The following is a 13,120-nucleotide window of genomic DNA, read 5'->3' as shown; positions in this document are numbered from 1 at the left end:
GATGTTGGTTTTAATAAGATTTTACCAATAAATAGGCAATAATAACCCGGTTCCACACCACCATGATTCCTGTTCACTCCGACAACAAAGCACTTGAATGCAACAAGCTCGTAATCACGACTTCTAAAGTGGGAATTAGGAAATTTCCGATAGCACATGGAGGCAGCATAAAAGACGGGAGGAAGCCGAAGCCTCCCGCCAGTTTCATATGTTTGAAAGGTTAATCACACATTTGGGCTGAAGCCCCCCTAAAAAGAGCCTAGTGACGCCCATGTCTATGAAGCCCCTCCTTCTGAAAAGCACACTGTGCTCTGATTGGTCGGCTGGAGCAGTGTGTTGTGATTAGTCAAGTGTTTCCAGCGTATTTGGGAAATGTCCCACTCCTTCCCATAACCGCCAGTTTCAACACACTACTAACTCATCCAGGCCCCGCCCCTTTATTCTGCCTATGAATTATTTAAATGAGGAATATTGTGAGGTGTTCGTTCCCGGAAGAAGCTCAAGACAACAATGGAGGCGTTTCAGAGAGTTCATAATAGGTCCTCTTTAAACGTTCCTAACGTAAAGCGTGTGATATTTTCTCCGGGTGTGTTTGCTGACTCACATGAAGCCGTTCTCTCTCTGGCATTTCTCCAGGGTGTTTTTGATGAACGAGCCCAGTTTCTTGAAGAAGAGCTGCTCCGAGGGTTTGGCGGTGCTACCGGGACCCTTCATCTGACGGTACTCTTTACACAAGGCTTCAGCGCGCGAGTAACCTGCCGCCATTACAACCATCAGAAGAAAGGATTTCACACATGAGATTTAAATATTAACAGCTGTAAATAATCAGAAACTACAAGACATTACAACATCATTTTGCAAATACACACTATCAACCTTTTAAGCCAGTTATGAAGATGATTGAAGCATTACAGGGTTCCTTTCTTTACTATCAATGCTAAAAATAACACAATATCTTTGAATATAAAATATGGCTAACACTTCACAATAATGAGTCATTAGTTAATGCATTTATTCACCTTTGTTAATGTAAATTAACTAATATTAACAGCTTTTGATCTTAATAACGCTTTAGTAAATGTTGAGATTATTGTGAAGTGTCACCAAAATGTTCTCTAAAATACCCAACTATACGCTCACCTAAAGGATTATTAGGAACACATACTAATACTGTGTTTGACCCCCTTTTCGCCTTCAGAACTGCCTTAATTCTACGTGGCATTGACTCCACAAGCTGCTGAAAGCATTCTTTAGAAATGTTGGCCCATATTGATAGGAGAGCATCTGCAGTTGATGGAGATTTGTGGGATGCACATCCAGGGCACGAAGCTCCCGTTCCACCACATCCCAAAGATGCTCTATTGGGTTGAGATCTGGTGACTGTGGGGGCCATTTTAGTCCAGTGAACTCATTGTCATGTTCAAGAAACAAATTCGAAACGATTGGAGCTTTGTGACGGTGCATTATCCTGCTGGAAGTAGCCATCAGAGGATGGGGACATGGTGGCCATAAAGGGATGGACATGGTCAGAAACAATGCTCAGGTAGGCCGTGGCATTTAAACCATGCCCAATTGGCACTAAGGGGCCTAAAGTGTGCCAAGAAAACATCCCCCACACCATTACACCACCACCACCAGCCTGCACAGTGGTAACAAGGCATGATGGATCCATGTTCTCATTCTGTTTACGCCAAATTCTGACTCTACCATCTGAATGTCTCAACAGAAATCCAGACTCATCAGACCAGGCAACATTTTTCCAGTCTTCAATTGTCCAATTTTGGTGAGCTTGTGTAAATTGTCGCCTCTTTTTCCTCTTTGTAGTGGAGATGAGTGGTACCCGGTGGGGTCTTCTGCTGTTGTAGCCCATCCGCCTCAAGGTTGTGTGTGTTGTGGCTTCACAAATGCTTTGCTGCAGACCTCGGTTGTAACGAGTGGTTATTTCAGTCAAAGTTGCTCTTCTATCAGCTTGAATCAGTCGGCCCATTCTCCTCTGACCTCTAGCATCAACAAGGCATTTTCGCCCACAGGACTGCCGCATACTGGATGTTTTTCCCTTTTCACACCATTCTTTGTAAACCCTAGAAATGGTTGTGCGTGAAAACCCCAGTAACTGAGCAGATTGTGAAATACTCAGACCGGCCCGTCTGGCACCAACAACCATGCCACGCTCAAAATGGCTTAAATCACCTTTCTTTCCCATTCCGACATTCAGTGTGGAGTTCAGGAGATTGTCTTGACCATGACCACACCCCTAAATGCATTGAAGCAACTGCCATGTGATTGGTTGATTAGATAATTGCATTAATGAGAAATTGAACAGGTGTTCCTAATGATCCTTTAGGTGAGTGTACATCATAATTGACTGAAAAGTCTGATATTTTACTGAGAGATTGATTATTAGCGTACATTTCTCAGCCTCCTGCAGGGATCGTATGGCCTCTCCACATTTATCCCCCGCTAGAAGAGTCTGTCCATGATAGCAGTGTGCCTGCAAATCACACAATCATACAGTGAAATGTTGAAAATATTGATCACATCCAAACATTCCACTCGTCTGCCATTCTTCAAACTAACAGAAAGTCCCGCCTTAAACATAAAAACATTTAGTTGGGTCAATATTGAATGTCTCCAAAGACTTTACATATAGGTGCACTCTAATTGCTTTTGAATGGGAGAAAGTGCAACGCCCAATATGGCGAATAAGCCCCGCCTTCTAAATGAAAGAGCCAATCGTTGATTAGTAAAGTCATCGTGTCAGCGCAGCCGCCATTAGAAGCTCCGGTTGCTATAGAAACAAATTTAAAAAATCTATTTAATTGTAAGCTTGGCGAACAGTTTTGGAGAATTTGATGTCTCCCCATTTACATGAGCTGCACTCGAGAGGCGTTTCAAAGATGGCCGCCGAGTGAAACTACTTGTCTTAAAGGGACTTTGATGTCTCCTACAATAGATTTACATGCATCAAAGGTCAAAAACACTTTCATTTTCTCATAATATCCATTGCAGCATCAGCCCTTTTTCTTACAGAGTGAAACAAATGATTCAGTCTCTTTAAACCCCGCCTCTCTGAGAGCTGCTCTGCTCTGATTGGTCAGAGGGCCCATTGTCTGTTGTGACTGGTTGAGAAAACAGCGTCTTCTCGGCATGAATAACACAAACCAAACTCGTCCAGTCTCAGATACAACTACAGTGTTTGTGGGCGGGACAAAGTAGACATTGTTCACCAGCAGCCAATGAAGATGTAGGCTGGGTTTATGCAAATGAGTTAAAAACCTACATAGGTTCAGCAGGAAGTGAAAATGGAATTATTGACTCATTTCTGGCGGTTCAGAATCGCTTTGTTCTTTTGGGAGACAATAACTCCATTTATATGCACTGTGATCTTTGCAGACCTTTTGCCTTTCACAAACAGCTCTATTACACACGACATGAAAGGTAATATCCGGAAAAGCATAATAGTGGCACGTTACATTATTATTAGACTACTTGAGAATCTCATTTAAAATGATCACAGACACGGGACACACTAAAGCCCTGTTTACACTTGGTATTAAGATGTGTTTTGGGCGATCGGATCACAAGTGGACAACACTAAATACAGAGTCTGAAACGTTTTGAGCTTGTCCACTTTCCACCACTTCCAGAGGTAGAAGAAAACACATTACTTTCGTAGTGCAGACGCTCATGTGGTCAAACAGCCACTAAAAGACATCTACTCTCCGCCTACTGACCGAATGCATTAATATTATGGGGCACAAGCTAGACAAACAGGATTTAAACTTTGTCGGCTGAAGACACAAGTTTGGTTTGAAGACGAAAAATGTACCAAGCACAATGTTCTCTCACCATCCCTGATTTATGCTCTTGACCATTCGTTTATTTTTTTCCCATTAGATGGAAAGATCTGAAAAAGCCCACACATTTACCCGCCCCTCGAAGAAATCAGGAAAGAAGAGGATGAAAGTGGACAAAAGAGACGGATTAAAACACCAGGTGTAAACGGGAATGTGTCTCTCTCGTCTACTCGTGATCCGATCGACTAAAACGCGATGACATAGGCTGTGTTCACACTGCAGGGCTTAATGCTCAATTCCGATTTTTTGAAAAAATGCGATTTTTTTGCAAGGCCGTTCACATTTCCAATTAAATGCGACCTTTTGTGATCTCCTGTGTGAACGTGAAATGACCCAGAAGTGACCCGCATGCGCAGAAGAGTACTCAACGGTCAACGACGTCACTTGTTGTTTACGGAAGTAGCCAAATATGGGTGTCAGCATTGGAGTTCGTTTAGCTTTATTAAAGTTATTTTCGCAACGGAGCCAGCACCATTACAACCTTCTCATGTTAAGAAGAAAATTAAAAAAGAGGAGGAGAGCAAGGTTTTTGGCCATGGCGTTTTGTGGAGCAGTGGTAGCAACGTCGGTACAGAGAAACGTGTGTGTGCGGAGTCGCAGCCAGGAGTGGTGGGATACTGATGTGAGTGGCTTTACTGATACCCAATTCGTCAGTAACTTCAGAATGACCAGATCCACCTTCAATTATGTTTGCGAGCGCCTTCAACTAACTTTGTCACGGGAAGAGACACGTCTGCGCCGGCCCATAACAGTGCAGAAACGCGTTGGAGTTGGAGTGTATTGGCTAGCAACAGGTGCGTACTTCTTCTTTTATTGGCGGTTAGCAACTATTTCTTGTGCATTACCGCCACCACTGGACTGGAGTAAGGAACGGGAGTTACAATGATGACGTTTGTCGCGTATCAACGACGTGCGGGTCGGATACATGTGACCTGGCAGTTCAGACTGAAGACGCATTTCAAAAGATCGGATATGTATCGGATTTGGACCACATACCCAAGTGGCCTGGGTCGCATTTGAAAAGATCGGATCTGTGTCGTTCAGACTGTCATGAAAAGATCAGATACAGTTCGCATAAGGGCAAAAAAATCGGAATTGGGTCGTTTCAGCCTGCAGTGTGAACGCAGCCTAAGGGTGTGTTCACACTTGTAGTTCGGTTAGTTTGGTCCGGACCAAAAACACAACATATAGTCCTGGTCTGCTTAGCGTTCACACTGGCATTTTTAACAGCGAACCTAAAGTTACCGAACCAAAGGCATAGGGATACAGTCACAACCTGATTGGTCGGCTTTTATGACGTATATTTCGCGACGGAGCTGCTCACCGAACATTCAAAACAATGCTGTGTGCTGATTAAACGCCATCATCTTATGCGTGTACATATGGTTTTATATTTACCAGAGAACTCACGAAGAGCTCATCAAATGCTCAACACATTCAGAACAGCTCCAGGATTTCCTCCGGTGTGCAGAAACGCAGATCTGCATTTATTGATGAGGCTTTACCTCTTGCTGCTCCACGTTTGCCCTCTACTCATTGTGGATACACCGATCTTTCCGCGTCGTCAAATCAGCTGACGACTAGCGTCGCATCTTGTGACATCACGTCCTGTTTTTGGTCCGTTTACATGTCTTTGGTCCTTGTTGCGTTCATATATCAGTCGAACCGCACCAGAGTTGGTTTGGAAGCGGCCTGAGACCCGTCTTTTTAGCGTCTCGCTCAGCATGTTTAGTGTGCTCCAGGGTTGGGATGGCAGCGTTCACCAGTGTTGGGGAAAGTTACTTTGAAAAGTAATGCATTACAATATTGCGTTACTCCCTTAAAAAGTAACTAATTGAGTTACTTAGTTACTTTTTAAGAAAAGTAATGCGTTACGTTACTTTTGCGTTACTTTTTCTCACCTGGGCTGGGCTTGTTTTTTTGTTTTGTTTTTTAAAAGCAAAAAAAGTCATTTTTTGTGCAAATGTAAAGACCTCTTCATACCAAAATTGAAATAATAAGCCTCAGGCTGAGGTAAAAATGTGCTGCCATTCTGGATAATGGAGAATAGGACACAGGAGAAAAAACGTTTTACCAATAAAAACAAAAAATCTAGTTATTTTTGTTCATGGCTTAACTGAATCATCAAAGGTCAGCAGCAAGACATTGGTCAATAAAGGTAGATTAAATGCATCAAAATATTAGTTTTATTTAACATTTATATATTTGAGGTTTGAGTACTCTGATTTTGCATTTGACTGATTTTATTCATTTTGAGGAGAACAGAATCTTTATTGTGCAAGTGAGATAAATAAATGCTCACATTTAGTCTAGAACTACAATAACCATCATGTTCACACACACACACACACACACACACACACACACACACACACACACACACACACACACACACACACACACACACACACACACACCTCTCCACTTATTTTTCACAACATGGGGGCAGGAGAGCTGTCAGTCAAATAAATGTGGAAAAGAAACTTGCGTTACTTTTTTGAAAAAGTAACTCAGATATTTTGTTGTAAATTTGAAAAGTAATGCGTTACTTTACTAGTTACTTGAAAAAGTAATATTATTACGTAACTCAAGTTACTTGTAATGCGTTTCCCCCAACACTGGCGTTCACATATGTTCAAATAAACCACACTAACCGAGCAAACGCACCAGGGTTCGTTTTAATCCAACCAAACATGACAAGTGTGAACGCACCCTAACAGACAGCAGATAAACGGCAATCCACCTGTCACTCAAAGTGGCCACGCCCTTAATTATGCAGAACTTTAAGGCGTTATATAATGTAAACGAAAGAGTTATAAATAAATTCACCCCCTCACAGTCGTCATGAAGGGCAAAATTAGCCGTATAGACCAAAAGCACAATGTGTCCCAGACTGTAAACATGTGTTCTTCTGCTGTAAAGTTGGGCATTTTAACATGAGCTCAATGAGAGTCTGTCTCTAGTGGACAGTCCATGAATTACAGTGTAAGTCACTTCCGTATCGGCTTCAAGAGAAACTGCGGGAGGAGCCGCTTGGTTCAGATGGACTCACATAAGCCATGTAGAAGTGCTGCTTCAGCTGCAGGTATTTCTTCCATTTACTGCTGCATTCTGGGTCCAAAGTGTTCAGAGTGTGATCTGAAAAATAATATGAAAAATCATCTTTTAAATGATGTATAGTGATGCAAGTTATTATACGGCTTTCTGAAGTATTTTATTAATATTTGTAAACAAATGCTCTCATGAGTCCCGCTGCACTTTCTCACATAATCCTATTCAATTCAAATCAATATTTCTTGTGTATGCATTTTTTATTTTATTTTGACAACTGACTGCTTGACCATTTACATTATTTGATACATTTGTTTAGATATAATCATCATTTGCACAACAAGCATGAACAATTGTTCATAGTGCAGTTATTAACCTTAACAGATACAACTAATGTATTAGTAAAAGTTAGTTAAATAACTAAGATTAATATGTGCTGTAGAAGTATTGTTGTTAATTCATGTGAGCTAATGTACTTAACAGTACAGTAAAAACTGTAATATTGTGAAATATTATTATAATTTAATATAACTGTGTTCTTTGTGAATATATAGTAAACTATGATTTATATCCTGTGATCAAAGCTGAATTTATCATCATTACTCCAGTCTTCAGTGTCACATGATCCTTCACAAATCACTCTAATATGAGGATTTGCTGCTCAAGAAACATTTATTATTATTATCATCATCAAATGTTGAAAATATTTTTGTGGAAAATAAGATAGATTTTCAGGATTCTTTGATGAATAGAAAGTTTGAAATATAAATAATTGTAACGTTAAAAATGTGTCACTTGTGAATATATAACATATTATAAATATATACCCCAAAATTTGGAAATACAGGCAAATTATAATGCAGAATTCATGGGAAAGTTCACCAAAAATAAGCATTTTGTCATCATTTACTCAACCTCAAACCTGTTTGAGTTTCTTTCTTCTGTTGAACACAAAAGACAGGGCTCGACATTAAGCCTGTTCACGTGCTTGTCCTAAAAAAGGACAAGTGAATGACAGATTTACTTTTTTTTTGTGGTAAATATAATTTATTCTGAAGCAATATTCTCACCATTGTTCAATCAGCTTTGACATATTTAAATCTGCATATCTTTGATATTTTACCTTTTATTTCCATAATCTTATTAAATATAGGCTATGCTTCAGCTTTCATTTTATATTCTTAAATTTGATCTATAAATTAATTTAGAATAAGACCCTATAGGGCTATACCAATCAAATTTACACTGAAAATATATTGTATATTTGTAGATTTTTCAATATACAAATAAGAAATGTTGGAAACAATGTTTAAACATGAAACTAAACCGCCAGTAGGTGGCAGCATGTGACCGTCTTAAAGGGTTAGTTCACCCAAAAATGAAAATTCTGTCATTAATTACTTACCCTCATGTCGTTCGACACCCGTCAGACCTCCGTTGATCTTCGGAACAGAAATTAAGATATTTTAGTTGAAATCTGATGGCTCTGAAAGTCCTCCATTGGCTCAATGGCACCGTTCACTCTCAAGACCCTTAAAAGGCACTAAAGACGTCGTTACAAAGTCCATCTCACTACAGTGGCTCTACAATAACTTTATGGAGTGACCAGAATAGTTTTTGTGCGCAAAAAAACCCTAAATAACGACTTACATAGTGATGACGATTTCAAAACACGGCCTCATGAAGCTTCGAAGCGTTATGAATCAGTGAGTCGATTCAGCAGTTTGAATCTCCAAATTTCAGCAGTTTGACACGCGATCCGAATCATCATTCGGCTCAGTGATTCATAACGCTTCGAAGCTTCATGATGCTTTGTTTTGAAATCGTCATCACTATATAAGTCGTTATTTAGGGTTTTTTTGCGCACAAAAACTATTGTCGCCGATTCATAGTTATTGTAGAATCACTGTAGTGAGATGGACTTTGTAACGACGTCTTTAGTGCCTTTTAAGGGTCTTGAGAGTGAACGGTGCCATTGAGCCAATGGAGGACTTTCAGAGCCATCAGATTTACACTAAAATATCTTAATTTCTGTTCCGAAGATGAACGGAGGTCTTACGGGTGTCGAACGACATGAGGGTAAGTAATTAATGACAGAATTTTCATTTTTGGGTGAACTAACCCTTTAATGAGTGAGTCATTGAGTCGATTCATTCAAATGGATGATTCATTCAAGAATGAGGCAGTCGTTTATGAATAGGTCATTGAATCTTAGATTCAACAGATTCATTCAAACACTGAATCAGTCAGTAACACACACTCATGCTGTGAGATGCGTTATGGTTCTGCTGTGATCTTTGTTTGGAACTATTTTTGCTGCTGAAATAGAACAAAGATGCTCAATATTGCATCTAAAATGTAAGTGACTGAATGTTAATTAATTGTTTATGGAACTGTCATATGACATCAGTGTCATGTTCAGTCGTGATGGTATTCAGGACAACAGCACTCTTGCTCGTGTGATGTTGCTTAACTGTATCATATGTTATAAATATAAAAACTCCACAATTTGTCATTTTAACCGTGTATGTTGACTGAGTTTCTTTGTGTGAGCGGCGCTCATTTGTTTCGATTTCTCCTCGAGAGGCTGCGCGAGCGTCAACAGTAGTGATCAACCGATATTGATTTTTAGAACCGATACCAATAATTTTTGTTTTTATGTGCCCGAAAACCGACATACAGAACCGATATTTATTTACTGTTATTCTTCTGTTTTTGACACGATTACAACACCACTGAACAAACCATTTTATTTATAGCAATCACTCCCTCCTTGCATAGAAAACAAAACAAATCTTATTTATACACCAATAAATAGAGGGGTCTGAAAGTGCAAAAAAAAAAAAAAAAAAAAGTGCACAGTTGCTAAACTGTTTTTGTTTAAAAAATTAAATCTTCAATTAGATGGAAAAAAAGGTAAAATAAATAAAGCACATAAAAGTTATTCTAACCAATTAGAAAACAAAAACAAACAATCTAAACCACCTGGAAAAAAATGTGCATTGCTGTTTAATGTAGCGTAATGTAGTTGAGCAGAAAACAGAGTCTTTCAGCATCTGCCCCATAAGCCTGTTTCATTTGTTTTCATAAATAGCTCCGAAATGTAACACTTAATTTTAAACTACAGTTTTATTAGATTTATAAACTGCTTAATAGGTTAAAGAGTGAAGAATAATTTGCTGGATAATGTTAAATAACTGAATAATATTCTCTGGAATTTAAAAAACAAAACATCGTATTTTATTGCATTTCTCAAATGGTATGTTAAGTTATATCAGAATTATGATTGATTTTATCGTTCTAGATTATGAAATATCTGCTGACAAACTGATGTTTATCTATGCATTTACGCAGAACTACTTAAACTGCGATCGTTCGCAGAGATAATAATAGAGTTGTTTACTTCGATGTTTATTAGCGAATTAATGGTTAAGTAATTGTTTATATAATTAATTACGGTGTTTTAAACAAGTGAATCTTGTTAAAGTTATTTGCGGTGGAGCATTTCCTGAGCATCAACCCGAAACACAGACGACTTCACGAGATGAATGATGAGCAGAGACAACAGAGAGAGAATTAAACTATTTCCAACATGTGCTCATTCATGGCTGAATTATTTAATTCATGCAAAGTTGCATCTGTATTTGGACAGGACTTGACAGATTATTTTACGTGACTCTGTGAGTTTATCTCTAAGAGAGGAGGCATATAATCCATCAAATCCTGAATAAACCAGCTAGATTTCAGGCATTTATGTAACATCTAATTTGTGTATTAATGACTTCTGTTAAATAAAGTTTACTAATTACAGAAAAGCAGGCAAGTGTACTTTACCTGTGCGCGCCGTTGTCTCATCTCGCCTCAGATGCGCTGTAATGGCGATCCTGCGTGCAATTCTCAAAATGTTTATCGGTAAATCCGGTATTACAAAACCGATATCCGATTATGGTAAAATGCTTAAATATCGGGGAAAATATCGGTAAAACGATATATCGGTCTATCACTAGTCGACTAGGGTTGGGAATCGTGAGAAATTTTCCGGTTCCGGTTCTGGTTCCGGTTCCGCCTAACGATTCCGGTTCCGATTCCGGTTCCATTAAAATTATTAAACAAATAGTGGTAAAGGAAAAAGGCACAATACGCAACTCAAACAATCCATTTTGTGTTTATTACTTTCTCTAAAATTAATTTACAGGTTGGCAATGTCAAAAAAGTCCTGTACTGTACATATATTACAGTATTAATTAAGCCATTCTTGCAACACATTTTTTTTCAATTGAACACCTCTGAAATTGTCTTATTACATTTTATCTCTCTGTCTCTGAATAAAACCAAGTTATAGATTATATTTATTAGTTATATTTATTAATTAGTTGTATATTAATTTAATAGTAATTCAGTTATTCAGTGAACTTGTAAATAATAATATTGCAATTCAGCATTACAAAGGTAATTGTGCCTAAACGCTCACCTAAACCATGGTGACTCAACGGTTGACAAATATATATTATATTATATATATATATAGGCCTTTCACTATAAATCTGGTATAAGCCCTGAGGCATTCTGTGCTGTAGCAAATGTTTTGTCAAATTGCTAGTGCAGCCTCCTTTGCATGTTATTAACTTTTCACATGTGTTACATTTTGCTTCATTATCATTCATTCTTTGGAAATGAATCCATACTTGTGACTTTCTCTTCGCCATGCTGGTGGTCAACGAGAAAATATCTGACGCAAAACCGTAAATGTGTAGCGCGAGGGCTAAAACTGAACTGCGTTGCACTCCTGGTCTGGAAGCGGCAGGCAACGTAATTAATATTCATGATGATTCATGATTCATGAGGTGAGACAGGGTTGCCAGGTTTTCACAACAAAACCCGCACAATTGCTACTCAAAACTAGCCCAAAACAAGCCCAATTGCGTTTCAGGGGGGCTTCTCCGGTAAAATTCGCATTTCCGGGGCTAAATATCACATAGCCTAATTGGGTATTATGTGATACATGAAACGGACATGAAACACAGCCCGCGTCAACAGTGTTTAAGTAGCCCAATTCCGCGGGAAAACCACGGACTTGGCAACACTGGCTGTCACTCGCTATGAAAGGATACGCTTCCAGCGCTTCGCACACACATTGCACCAGAACCGTTTTCGGAACCGAAACTTAGGAATTTCGCGCGGTTCTGGTATTTTTCAAAAATCAGTTTCGGTTCTGCATAAGAACCGGTTCTCGGTTCCCAACCCTATAGTCGACAGCGCAAAATTTTTACCGTCAGTTCATTATACAATATATATTATAATCCACTATCGACCGCCACTTACACTAATGAATGCAGAATTATTCTTGCATTTTGGTTATTCCCTAGTTATTTTGGTTATTGACGTTTTAATCAGCTTGTCCGGTCGAGCAAGTAAAATTCTCTTTCACTTGCCCCTTCAAAAAATCCACTTGTCCCGGACAAGCGTTCATGTCAAGCCCTGCAAAAGATGATATTTTGAAGAATGTTGGTAACCAAACATTGACTTTTCCTACTATAGAAGTCGACAGTTTATTGTTGATCAAGTTGATTAAATCTCTTGTTTTGTGTTCAGCAGAAGAAGGAAACTCTTGGAAAATGAGTAAATGATAACACAACATTTCTGCGAGAACGGTCCCTTTAAACAGAGAGAAGCAGACGGAGGATCAGACAGTAGTAAACCTACCGGCCTTTTGGTAGAAGTTTGCGGTCTCGAATGACAGCGCTGCGATGAGGGAGGCGTTGTGCTTCAGCTCGATGGCTCTGGCAATGGTCACTAAAACACACACACACACACACGAACCGTCATACACACACACGAACCGTCATACACACATGTCTGGTTCTTTATGGGGACTCTCCACAGGCGTAATGTTTTATACTGTACAAACTGTATACTCTCTCCTCTCACAATAACCCTATCCCTAAACCACACTCTCACACACACACCTAAACCAACCCATCACACTCACTCACACACACACACACACTCACACACACACACTCACACACACACACACACACACACACACACACACACACGCACACGCACACACCTAAACCTACCCATCACACACACACACACACACACACACTCACACACACACACACACACACACACACACGCACACACGCACACACGCACACACGCACACACCTAAACCTACCCATCACACTCACTCACACACACACACA

General features: G+C 39.4%; 1 protein-coding gene across 1 annotated transcript in view; it reads right to left on the bottom strand.

The window, feature by feature from the left end:
* brox (BRO1 domain and CAAX motif containing) overlaps positions 1–13,120 on the bottom strand; it is a 31,588-nt gene that overhangs the window by 7,026 nt on the left and 11,442 nt on the right. The window contains exons 8-11 of the mRNA XM_079831951.1: positions 12,612–12,701; positions 6,910–6,995; positions 2,410–2,491; positions 605–755 (exon numbers count right to left, since the gene is read on the bottom strand). Coding sequence (XP_079688077.1) covers positions 605–755; positions 2,410–2,491; positions 6,910–6,995; positions 12,612–12,701 — 409 coding nt within the window. The remainder of the gene's footprint in view (positions 1–604; positions 756–2,409; positions 2,492–6,909; positions 6,996–12,611; positions 12,702–13,120) is intronic.

This window comes from Gobio gobio (genome assembly GCF_949357685.1).
Source record: "Gobio gobio genome assembly, chromosome: 12".
Classification (NCBI taxonomy): domain Eukaryota; kingdom Metazoa; phylum Chordata; class Actinopteri; order Cypriniformes; family Gobionidae; genus Gobio; species Gobio gobio.
This window is presented reverse-complemented; position numbering and strand designations above follow the sequence as displayed.